Genomic DNA, 12,439 nt, shown 5'->3' with positions numbered 1-12,439 from the left:
TGCAGCTGCACGTCGTGCTGTATTCCACGTGTTCCAGCCTGCACCGTTGCGTTCCAGTTCTTGCAATACGATGTCCGTTGTTTCTGTAACAGGCTTGTTGTCCGGGAGTAGGTCGTTAGCCTTCTGCCCAACCCCCAAGCTTGGAGGGCCAGTGGTTTTCTGTCAGGGTGTCCTTCCCTTAGACTGCGTTGGTCCACGACACCATACGGTGTAACCCCCCCCCCCCATCCGCCGTATTCCTGATCTGAATATTACACTGGGTGATGAGGAATGGGACCCATACCTTATCACCCAGTGTAATACTCAGATCTCTTTGGAAATGCCCTCATTAAACTAAGGTCATTGGTTTGATTTAGGACTGATATGCTGATTACCGTCTAGAACAACTTTAGAATGCAATCTTTTCTTGGAGTTTAACAACAAAACGGTACTATAATTGTGCTACAGCATCAGACTGTGTGAGCTCTCCGTTGAAAATATACCGTATCTCTTCTCTCTGACGTCCTACACAGCTCACTCATAAATCAGAGTGAAGTGTGTGGTTGGCCGCGGCTTCGTGAACCTATCAAAAAACCGCTCAGAGGTGGTATTTGGAGGATGACCTCCAAACTGCACTTGCTTGCCACTGCGCAGTTGATTCAGCATCAGAGTTATTGAAAACATGGTGGTATTTTCTTTTCTACTCAATAGCTACACACTTAAACTGAACGGCAGCCCATTGAAAGGGACAAGAATTGTTGTTTTGTTACTTTAAAATGACACAGACTTGAGGAGCTTTATACAGAAATGCTCCATTCTGACTGTGAACTTTGTCATAAAAATGCTCTGAATACGAAATAAAAAGGGTCTATTCAGGCTTTTATGAAGCCCAGTGACATGTCCAACACAGCAGCGACCATTCAGGAAAGTGCATTTAGTTTGCTTTTTTGACTGCCATATAATTTTTTTTTTTACATCCATGTATCCCATACGATGTAAACTGCAATAACTTGGGGATCCCAGAACTTGAACTTTGTCCAATACTTTGGTTTCTGACCAAAGACCTGCATTTCCATCAGCCTTGGCTGTACTTTTGTTTAGTGGCAATTAGCAGATGTTACCAAGCTAAGTTGGGCATATTAGCCTGCTGATAATAGCATTTAGCGCACAGCAACGCATGCATTATTACGACTCCCACCACTCTTTGTTGGCGAGACCCGCCCTGGCTAGCAGTCGGAGGGGTCAGGCAGACGCTTGAGGTTCTACATTGATCTCCAGTGGTTGGGGCTAGGATAGCCCATTGGTCTGGGGATAGGACATGGATGCCTGGCCAGTCCTAGGGCTTGAATGCTAGGCAGGGTGTGTCTTATGGGATTTATAATAACATGCCTAACCCTCACAGAGCTGCTAGCATGGCTGTAGACTATTGGTATGAACATGTGACTTGTTTCTGGATATGTTCATGGCATCTGATGCACGGGCATGACTCGAGTCACCGACCCCGCCGGACTGTCCGAGGGCCGATTATCGGGTTAGTGTGTCACGGCCTTTACAGGAAGTGACGGAGTAAATGACCTTTCATCTGGCTTTATAGAGTGCGGTGATGTTTCACACCTAGCTTACATCCCATTTCAACGCGGGCCAGACCCCCTCTACAAGTGGTCATTAGATCCCAATGCATTCACAGCTTGCATTAACTTGCTTGCTTCCTTATCTAGATACAGATCACATGTTAAGGCCTGGTGTAAATCCCCTAAAACACCAAGGTCCTAGTCCGTGTGTTGTGTCCCGCACTGCCTGCTTCCGTTGGCCGTCAGCCAGTTCACCTGATTGGCTGTTCAGCTTGGAACCAACGACGGTGACAGACACCCAAGGGCAAGGCTCCTTTCCTTTTTCATTAAGGAACACATTTGTGTACAAATGCAAGAATAAGATAAGAAATGCTGCACCAGCCGATAGCCCTACTTCACCTCGACCTCTTATTTCGCCACTTTTGTAAACGCACCAGGCAGCCATGTTTTCTGTACATAGGGCTTTAGGGGCTATACAAACAATATAGACGATTGTAAATTGATTGATTTGAAAGTGTTCTGGATAATGACCCTGTTTGCCGAGGGAGTCATTTAGGGCCAAATTGCAGCTCGTGTTGGGCTTTAGTCCGTAATTAGGTCAGAATGCAAATGCGTGTATTGTGATGTTGGCCCAGGAGGACTAGCACAGCTCCAGCCTCAGTGTTCAGAGTGTATCCATGTGTGTCAGAGTGACTCATTGAGCCCTTCTAGTGCTGTTGAGCTGCGAGGAGAGAAATAGTACCCGGGGCCCCTGCTCATTCACAACCTTGTGCTCTTATCAAAATGTGTTTATAGCACTGTAATGTGCACTCTGTTTATGCAGCGTTGAGCTCTCTGAGTATGCTGCTGCTGGCCTGAATCCTGCGCCAGGCCCGCGGTGGAGGGAGGCAGACAGCACCGAGGGTGTCACAACCTCAGGCTCACCCTCGAACCTTCCACACACCTACAGTGCATGAACTCATTCTGCCTCATGTTCTTCCTATTTGCTATTTCCTACTTCATCACCTCCCCGTACTTCTGTCCACCTCCGGTTCCTCTCTCTTACCTCACTCTCTTATTGATCATTAGGTGTTGGAGAGGGGGTGTAATTAAGGTGCCAGACTGGTCTGTCAATTGTGCTCAGCGCTGCATGGAGTGCACCAGACCAAGCGAAGCCCTAATAGGGCTTCATACTGTAAACAACACGCGCACCTGGACAGCAGCGGGCCCCAGGGAGGAACCGGAGAGCCACTGTCGACAAGTTAGCAACTTAGCACTAATAAAGAAAGGAAGTTTATCAGCAAAGGTGTAGCATACGTGCGGGCATGTGCTTAGGGAAAATATAATGCTCAAATAAAATCCAGTCAAACAATATGAAATGGAAATACAATACGCATTGTCAAATGTACTTCTAACTTTTACGATTAACAACAGTGATTGGTTTTTCTTTGCGACATATATTTTCCTTGACATATCAACAAATTGAAGAAGTATATTGCCTTTTCAGTGTTGTCCATCAGACAGCAGCGTAGTAGTTTTAAGGGAGATTTTTTTTTCCTTTGTTGAGATGGAGATGCATGGCCGATGCCAAAATGGAAAACTGCCGAAAAATCAACTGTCCAATCATAGCTCGGGGGTGGAACCACGACAGAGCGTTGTGTCGCTCACACAGCTAAATAAAAGCAAGACAATAGTCCTTTTAATATCTGTATTTTATTAAATTAACACAATACGTCCATACCCAAAAGTGCAAAACATGCAAAATACACTCCTACAACATGTATTGTTGTAAAGCACATACAAATGAATAAAGAGAATATGTGGCATTTACTAATTTTAGTAAATTTTAGAATTTTCTCTTGACTTTTTTCAGTGTATTCACTAACACCACTTTTCTACCACTAGTTGTCCACTACTTTTTGGAATTCATGCTCAATAACCCTCATTTATATAGAATTATACCTAATATTTGAGTTGAAAAATCAGAAATTATGAATTATTTTGACTAATAGTTAAGTTCAGAAGAACGTACAGATGAGTTTAGTCAGGAGTGAAAGTGATCAATTGTATTTACAAAGAGCGTTGTAAGGAATCTAATCCATATTTTTGTGGTGATTTGGTTAAAAAGAATCCCATATTTCAGATATAGACATTTTTTAAAGAGGTCAAATTTGACCCGAGGACAACAGGAGGGTTAAATCATTCTTCTCGTTATTTCTGTAACACACAGGTAATGGAAGAGAAGGGGCAAAGCCGGATTCATCCGGCTTTATCCTGTACTTCTGTTGATCCAGACTTTATTAATATTATCTAATACCACTGCTGACTGAATAATTTGGTTAATGATTTCCAACAGCGGGACTTGTTAAATGTGGACATGTTAAATTCCTCTTTTTTCTTTCTTTTTTTTTTTTACAGGCAATTTAATGAAGGTAAACCCAGCGTGTGGCCGTGCATAATGCTGTTGGTTAAGGAAGTGCCTGATGTGATAGGCAGCAGAAGTTTATATGAGAACGCATTTTAAACGTCATGTTAAGTGTGGTGTAGGACCCGGACACAGAACGACCACAAGAGGGAGTAATGTACACAGAAAATGGGTTTAATTCTGACGGAACAGAACAACCAGCACACAAAAAACACACAAACAATCCAGACACGGGAGGTGATGTGGGAGATGAAGGAGATCCAAGACATCTGACGAGACGGAACACGAACGCTGTGGCAGAAACACAAGTTAAGTACATATGCAAGGCAATGGAATACCAACAAGCTAGTACTAGACCAGTTACCACGGAATGTAGGTAACGAACTGGCGCCGAAGAGGTGGTCGGCCCAGGTTTAAGTATGGATGAGGTGATAATGATGATGAAGCTCAGCTGTGTAGTCAGATGGAGGAGGGGAAGAGTAGACACGCCTCTAATGGAATCCGGTAAGAGCGCCCTCCGGCGGCCGATGAACACACAGACAGACAAACAGGGAAAAACAACACAGAAGACAGCGGACCCATAACACGTCAATATCACAGTCATTCGTTTTCATTTAAGTGTTGAGAAGCCAAAATCGCGATTAACATTCAATTATATGTGCAGCCCTAGGTCTGGACTTTCTTTGAAAAAAATGTATTTTGTCAACTGTATAAGTTATGATGATCATTTCTTCACAGTGTGACTCCCAGGACATATGAGAATTGTTTTTTTAGGTTTTACTTCTCTGTCTGCAATATCTTTACATATCTGGAAGATTCGTGTTCCGATTTATTTATTTGTCTTTAAGGTCCTACAACCATTTTTAACATGCAAGTGACCTCACTGCAACCCAAATATTCCAATAACCCAGTTTGTCCTGAAAAAAATGATGTTCATATTTTGACTGTAGACAACAGGGTTGATGTTTTACAAGTTATTATAAAATCAATCCAGACAGCCGATGACCTGTAAAAATGGCCTTAGGGTTCAGAGGGTTAAACTGAAGTAAAACGCTGGCGGACGTTGGCTGGCCGGAGCAGTGATGAACCTTTACTTACGTGTAGTTAAGATCAAAATGAAGGCCGAGTTAGAAGGTGGGTGCTGTGCATGCAAAGGCACCAGAACCAGAACTCCCGGCCACACACTTTATGAACCGGATCCTGTTTGGCTTCGCGGTTGGTGTGATCTCTACTTATTCTTTGTTAACATTTTTGTGAATAAAACTCCCACAAACTAAGCAGAACAGGACGCCTCATGTGGCCAATTTAGGGGCATCTCATGAGCATGCACTTCCCCATGAACAGTTGATATCCATCGGGTTGAAACAAGTGATCTACGACTAGTTTGTCCAGTTAAAGTTCCCCTGACATGGTGCTCTTTGGGTGCTTTTATATAGACCTTAGTGGTCCCTAATACTGTATCTGAAGTCTCTTTATATAGACCTTAGTGGTCCCCTAATACTGTATTGAAGTCTCTTTTATATAGACCTTAGTGGTCCCCAATACTGTATCTGAAGTCTCTTTATATAGACCTTAGTGGTCCCTAATAATGTATCTGAAGTCCTTTTATATAGACCTTAGTGGTCCCTAATACTGTATTTGAAGTCTCTTTCCCAAATTATATAGCTATAGCTTTTGAGGAGTGGGGGGGGGGGCAAGATGGAGGCTGGGGGTGTGGCCTTGACCAACTGCCACTTTGCTCATTTAAAAAGCCACGATGTCTCTCTCTCATGTTTCTCTGGGCGGGCAAAGCAGAGAAAGGGGAGTTAAACTTGCCCCTTATGACCTCATAAGGGTAAAGATTCCAGATCGGCCCTTCGAGTTTTCATTTCCTCAAAGGCAGAGCAGGATACCCAGGGCTTGGTTTACACCTATCACCATTTCTAGCCACTGGGGGGCCATAGGCAGGCTGGGGGAACTCATATTAATGTTAAAAAACCTCATACAGTGACATTTTCATGCCATGGGAACTTTAAGAGAGTTTGTGAATGAACACTTGTATGGACAAACTTTACGTTGCGTTTTGGGATAGTGTTCTCGCATGAGGCCCAAAGTAAATTGCATTTCACTTCATTTGTTTTTTTGATTTTTGTTACTGAGGAGTTCTAAATCTTCCAAATGTGTGCAGTGGATGTGTGTGTATAGGTTTGTGTTTGCTTCCTGATGTGGACATATACCGTGTGCATTGTGGTCCCTGCATGGGCGACAGAGATCCGGTCTTGTGTGCATACTCCCGCTCACTTATGTTCCATCTCTGCCCCCGTGTTGGGCCGACGCTGATCCCTGCCTTTAATCGATAAAACTATCAAAACATCTCTGCCGCTCTGCCCTCTTGTTGACTCTGCGTGTCTCTTGTCTCTCCTCCAGAGAAAGTCAGTATGCTGTCAGCATTGATCGCTCCCTTCAAGTACATAAGCCCTGGGACCAGCAGCACAGAGGACGAGGACAGTTTAAGTAAGCAGCTGCTTCTTTTCTTTCTCTCTGTCGGCACGCTGCGCTAACTCCCTCAGAGGCAGGCCTAATATGGAAATGATCTATCTGTCACCACATAATTAATTATTTGGCAAATGGGCTATTTGATTACGCACGGGTGTCAGCTCGTGTGTTAAAATCTGTATTATCTCATAAAATTGAGCTATGGAATATTCGATTTGAGTGTTTGTGATAAATAAGTCATTAGATGGCCTGCATACACTATCATGTACAATCTGCCTCAGCCCACCAGTGAATGCCAGCGCTTAATCCCAGACTCCCATCCCACCATTAACATTCTTGTGGAAAGATCTGAACACGCTATTTTTGTTCATTTCCCATCAGAGATGCAATATGCCACCACTTCCCCGTAACTAGGTCTGAAGAGCGTATCACAGCTGTTCAGACTTTGCTCTCAAAGAGGATAGAAGTGTGAAATAAAGCGGGCTACAGACATCTCATCCTTTCTTGGAATGTCTGCCGCTCGATGTGATCCCCACCCCCATTTCAAATAGGATGGATGCTTCGCATTGGCCACAGGGACCAATGTTTCCCTCTTACGACACAGATTCAGAACCAATTTTTGGAGGCAGATTACAGAATGATTTGGCAGAAAACCTTGCCATTTTTTGGGGGGATTTGTATGTTTAAACATTTAAATATGACAGAGCCCCGTATGGTATGAAGTGGGCTCGGCTCAGGGAGTTGATTGTAGATTTGTTCATTACCATTTCATTGTGCATCAAGTGGCTCGGTGGGGGAGACCTTTCTTGATTCGTTTTGTTCAGCCATGTGTCACACAATTCTCTCTATTTTTTCTCACTTTGACATTTTACTTTGTTACTGTTTTTGCTGTGTTAATTGCAGGTACCAGCAGTGCCGAGGTAAAGGAAAACCGGAACATCGGTAACTTGGAGGATCGCTCCATAGGGTCTGCGGAGTGCCAGTCGCTTTTCTGCTCCGACTCTGGGAGAAGTGGCAGCTCCGGTCTGAAGAGGAAGCGGCCGCTGGAGGAGGACAACAACGGCCACTTGTGTCAGCTCCGCCTGATCTACAAGAAACTGTCCTGGTCGGAAGCACCGAAGAATGCGTTGGTGCAGCTGAACGAGCTCCGGCCGGGCCTGCAGTACCGCATGGTGTCCCAGACGGGCCCTGTCCACGCTCCTGTCTTCTCCATCGCTGTGGAGGTGAACGGGCTGACCTTCGAGGGCATGGGCCCCACAAAGAAGAAAGCGAAGATGAGGGCCGCCGAGCTGGCTCTCAAGTCCTTCGTCCAGTTCCCCAACGCTCCTCAGGCCCACCTGGCCATGGGGAACATCTCAAACCCTTCGGCTGACTTCACCTCGGATCAGGCGGACTTCCCTGACACGCTCTTCAAGGAATTTGAGTCTTCGCCGTGCTCCGATGGCCTCTCGCTCTGCAACGCAGCGGCAGAGAGCGGCCTACTGTCGAGTGAGCTGCTGAGACATGGACGGTTGCTTCGCCACACCTTGGACCTGATGGTGCAGGCTCAGCAGAGGCTAGGTGGGATTGTTCCGGAGCCGGAGGCCGCCAAGAGCCCCGTGGCGTTGCTCAATGAGCTCCGGCCGGGCCTTCGCTACGCCTGCCTCTCGGAGCGAGCCGAAGGCCGGCGGCTGCGTAGCTTTGTGATGGCGGTGCGTGTGGACGGGCAGATATTTGAGGGCTGTGGTCGCAGCAAGAAGTTGGCCAAGAGCCAAGCGGCCCAGTGTGCCCTTCTGGCTCTCTTCAACATCAGGACAGCCCCCGAGGTGACGACAGGCCTCAAAGCCAGCAGGAATGGCTGTCCCCATTTACCCCAGGTGAGTACTGATACATCCCCGGCGCCTGCCTTCTGCTAAGCTTCTTTGGCAGCTACTCCACTTCCTACAGGGGCCTGTAATGACCAAAACAGCAGGCGTGCAGCGAAAAGCCAAACATCTTCCAACAAGTAATTAAGGAGGAAAAGGAGATAGGAGCTAAAAAGGAGCAGGGATGGGAGGAGAAATGGTGGTAGCGCTGAGCGAAGATATTTGTAAGCAAGCTTACATTTAGCTTGTGTCAAAAAAGTAGTGCACATAGCAAAAATACAGATCACTCTGCAAAGCAGAGATCATTCTGCACTCTGCAAAGCTGCAAAGCCTGTGCCTCGGGTAAACTATATCTGTTTGTTGGTCTATTTAAATCGAAAAGCATGTAAATGCAGCTAATCATTGTCCTTGTGCCTCTGACACACGAGAAATCTTTTTTTTTGAGTCTCGCGTGTTTGCCGAGCTGTAATTGGGAGAGTTTTGTAATTTTGCAAAATCTCCTGTTTCCTCATGTGTGGCATCACAGTGTCTACAAACATTAATTCAATCTGTTGCCCAAAGGAGATAGAAACGCAAAGAGCAAATCGACAAACAAACCACCGAGTCCAATCCCATGCTCATTTACCCAAATATGTAAATAGCAATCAGAGCCAGGAAACTAGTTCCGGAGAAACTTGAGGAAATTGGAGAGCCTAAAGACATAGTGGCTGGATCGGCTGCCACTTGTTGACAGCCATTTTAAATTTCAATTCAGCTGAAGAATTTCATCCAAAGTAAAATTGCCCTGAGTAGATAGGCACACTGATTTTAGTAGAAATAGCTAATATCCAAGCTGTCCAGGTCACTGGCATATTAGCAAGTCCTTGCACAAAAATAGAGTTTTTTTGTGATTGTTTTGCAGCTTGTTTTCTTAAAAAATGCAATGGAATAAGCAGGATATTTATGCAATGAAATTACCTGAACTTGCATGAAAAAAAGACTGTTTGTCTTGTCGCGTAATTAAGTCACTTGATAATTTTCCCATGGCAACAGGGGAAAATGGCTGCTGTTGTGTGACGTAAACGCAACATTTTTCAACTTTCGAAGCCATATGTGACTTTTTCCCAAAACAAAAATGCTGGGATTAGGAAATTATGCAAGCCCCGCTTTATTTTGAACGGAAATCGGTTATTTATGCGGTTTATTATAAATATGCAGACTTTGGCTGATTATGCTTTGAATCCTGCGATCGCATAATCGCGTTGTCTGGAGGGACTGATTAGCAGCTGCAAATGGAACTGTAAATTCGTCCCTCTACTGTCCTAATACAACACAAAAGGATGGGACTCTTGAAGTCCTGAATGAAAATAATAAGCCTCTGCAAACACATCCAAAGTGTCCTCTCCCTGAAGGCCTTCTGTCGTCACACACACCACTATATTGCACTTCTGCGCATCCTGTAGGCTACGTGTCGTATTAACATCCTTTTCCAGCCTCGATAAAATAAACTGGCGCGAGCGTCCTTCCCCAGAGGCACAACATCAACCCAACAAACCCGCACGTTTGCCTGGGAGAAACTTTTTTTTTTTCTCTTCTCCCTGCTGCCACGGTGTCTAAAAGGATTTTAAGAGGATTTTCCGCGCCCGTTTAGTTCCAGAAAGCACTCGCTTGTGGAATTTCTTGAAAGTCAGCCGTGCTGTCTGCCAGGCTCAACAAGAAATCGCACATGAAATATTCATGCATGCATGTGTGAATGAACACGTGACCAGCCGTGTGTTTGTGTGTATGATGTGTTACATGTCTGAACCCATGCGTTCTGGTAATGCCAAACCCTCCAGCTCACAAAGACGCTCTCTTTATGTTTACATGCGAGCCAATCGTCCTGGCAAGGCCAGTGGTTGACTATCCGCCAGATGTGAGGCGTGATGTGCTGTGGTTGCCAGCCGTAGCTTGTGGGTAATGCAAAATGTTGTAGTGCTATGCCAAATTATGTGTGCTGTCTTACTCTGTTCTCAAATCCCACAATTCCCTCTGGCTGTACCTGTTGCAGGATAAAGCTTCGTTGTTGGCCTTCACAGTATTATAGCAGCAGCTCATTTCCTGAACTTAGAATTTTAAGGTCCTATCTGAAATGTTTGTCAAAATTTTGTTATTCACATGACACTACTGTTTTTCTCTTGTATTGGCAGTAAGTTAATCATTTTTATGGGTTTATTTTTTCCACGCATTACTGGAAAAATGTGTTATATCCAGGGCTTTAAAGGTCCCATGGCATGAAAATGTGACTTTGGTTTATTAGTATTACTATGCGTTCCCCCAGCCTGCCTATGGCCCCCCCAGTGACTAGAAATGGGGATAGGTGTAAACCGAGCCCTGGGTATCCCGCTCTGCCTTTAAGAAAATGGAAGCTCAGATGGGCTTTAATGATGTCATAAGGGGCAAGGTTATCTCCCCTTTCTCTGTTTTGTCCACCCAGAGAATTTGGCCCACCCATAAGTAAAGAGACCTTAAAGAGACCAGCCTTCACCTTGCTCCCCCCCTCTCTTCCTTATAATAGCATTTAAAGACTCAGAAATGGCACATACTAAGGAAAGCTTGTTGTGGGACTGGCTTTAGTGGCTGGAATTCTGCACCAAGGCTGAATTTTGGAAAAGAGACTTCAGATACAGTATTAGGGACCACTAAGGTCTATATAAAAGAGACTTCAGATACAGTATTAGGGGATCACTAAGGTCTATATAAAAGAGACTTCAGATACAGTATTAGGGGACCACTAAGGTCTATATAAAAGAGACTTCAGATACAGTATTAGGGGACCACTAAGGTCTATATAAAAGAGACTTCAGATACAGTATTAGAGGACAACTAAGGTCTATATAAAAGAGACTTCAGATACAGTATTAGGGGACCACTAAGGTCTATATAAAAGAGACTTCAGATGTGTGTGTATATATATATATATGGGGGTGTAGTAGCTCAGTCAGTAGGGAGTTGGGTTGGGAACCGGAGGGTCGCTGGTGGGGGGCGCTTTTCCATGGGCAGCCCCCCCACTCTGACATCTCTCCATTATTGCATGTATAGGTACACAGCATGTGTGTAATTCAGGCCTGTGTGTATTAACAACAGAGTGTAAATTGTAATTTCCCCTTGCGGGACTAATAAAGTATATGTTATTATTACATTATTATATAGAATATCTTTCCTATCTTGCTCACTTACCTATGAACACGGATTATTAGGAATCTGCGCGCAGTCTGTTCAACCGAGAGCACGGATTATGAATTTGTTTTTGTCAGCTGACCCCCGGGGGGGGGGCACCGTAGAGGGTAGATACTAGTTTAATAAACACGTGGTTATTCTGTAAAATGCTTATAGAGACAATTTAATCTGCGAGTTGGGTCCAAAGGTCCAGTGGAAAATGGACAATAATGTGAGGATATTGCATTAACTCAACGGAGTGGACGCATGAGGATGAGGAGCAGCTGTCCCTGAAACTCCAGCTGAACTGAAGAGGAAGGCTTATAACTCCAGAATCCCCCCCCCCCCCCCCCATTGAAATATTTCAACTCCCAAGAACTGCATGGTGCTGTATTCTGCTTAGCACACATACTATAATACAGCGAGAGTGACAAGACAAGGATACTAGTGCATAGCCACACATGCATTCCCTCCTCACGCTCATGTTTATGGGAATTGGCTTTTAACAATCATAGCAGAAATGAGGCATAGGGCCGCGCAGTCTGCTTGACATTAAAGCGCTATTAATCTTCTAGCATGGGCTTCAATTTTTATTTCTTCATTTAACCTTTTATTTATCCAGGGAAATCAAATGAGAATGCATTCCGCGGAGATCTCTTGCCTTGCACTGAGATCACCCTGCTCATTCAGAGCAGAGAAATCCCCAGTACAACCACAGTCCTCTACATCAGTGATTCCCGAAGTGGGGGTCGGGACCCACAGGGGGTCGCGAGCCAGAGAGAGGGGGGGGGGGTCGCTAGTTGATTTCCAGAACTAAAATAACATTTTTAAAAACGATTAGAAATAGCATATGTTAGCCATGATTTTAACACAAGATAAAACTAGTGGCTAAATTTAAAATACAACCAAGCAAATAAATAAACAGAGAACAGCTCTTTTGATTTCCTTTCATTCCGAGTAGCGGTCTCCAACATTAAACCAAGATTGGA

The 12,439-nt window shown here is 44.7% G+C and overlaps 1 protein-coding gene across 1 annotated transcript in view; it reads left to right on the top strand.

The window, feature by feature from the left end:
* The window catches only part of adarb2 (adenosine deaminase RNA specific B2 (inactive)), a 292,008-nt gene that overhangs the window by 145,998 nt on the left and 133,571 nt on the right, over positions 1–12,439 (top strand). The window contains exons 2-3 of the mRNA XM_032504062.1: positions 6,361–6,447; positions 7,333–8,285. Of these exons, the coding sequence (XP_032359953.1) occupies positions 6,361–6,447; positions 7,333–8,285 (1,040 nt within the window). The remainder of the gene's footprint in view (positions 1–6,360; positions 6,448–7,332; positions 8,286–12,439) is intronic.

The sequence above is a fragment of the Etheostoma spectabile genome, chromosome 22 (assembly GCF_008692095.1).
Source record: "Etheostoma spectabile isolate EspeVRDwgs_2016 chromosome 22, UIUC_Espe_1.0, whole genome shotgun sequence".
Taxonomy (NCBI): domain Eukaryota; kingdom Metazoa; phylum Chordata; class Actinopteri; order Perciformes; family Percidae; genus Etheostoma; species Etheostoma spectabile.
This window is presented reverse-complemented; position numbering and strand designations above follow the sequence as displayed.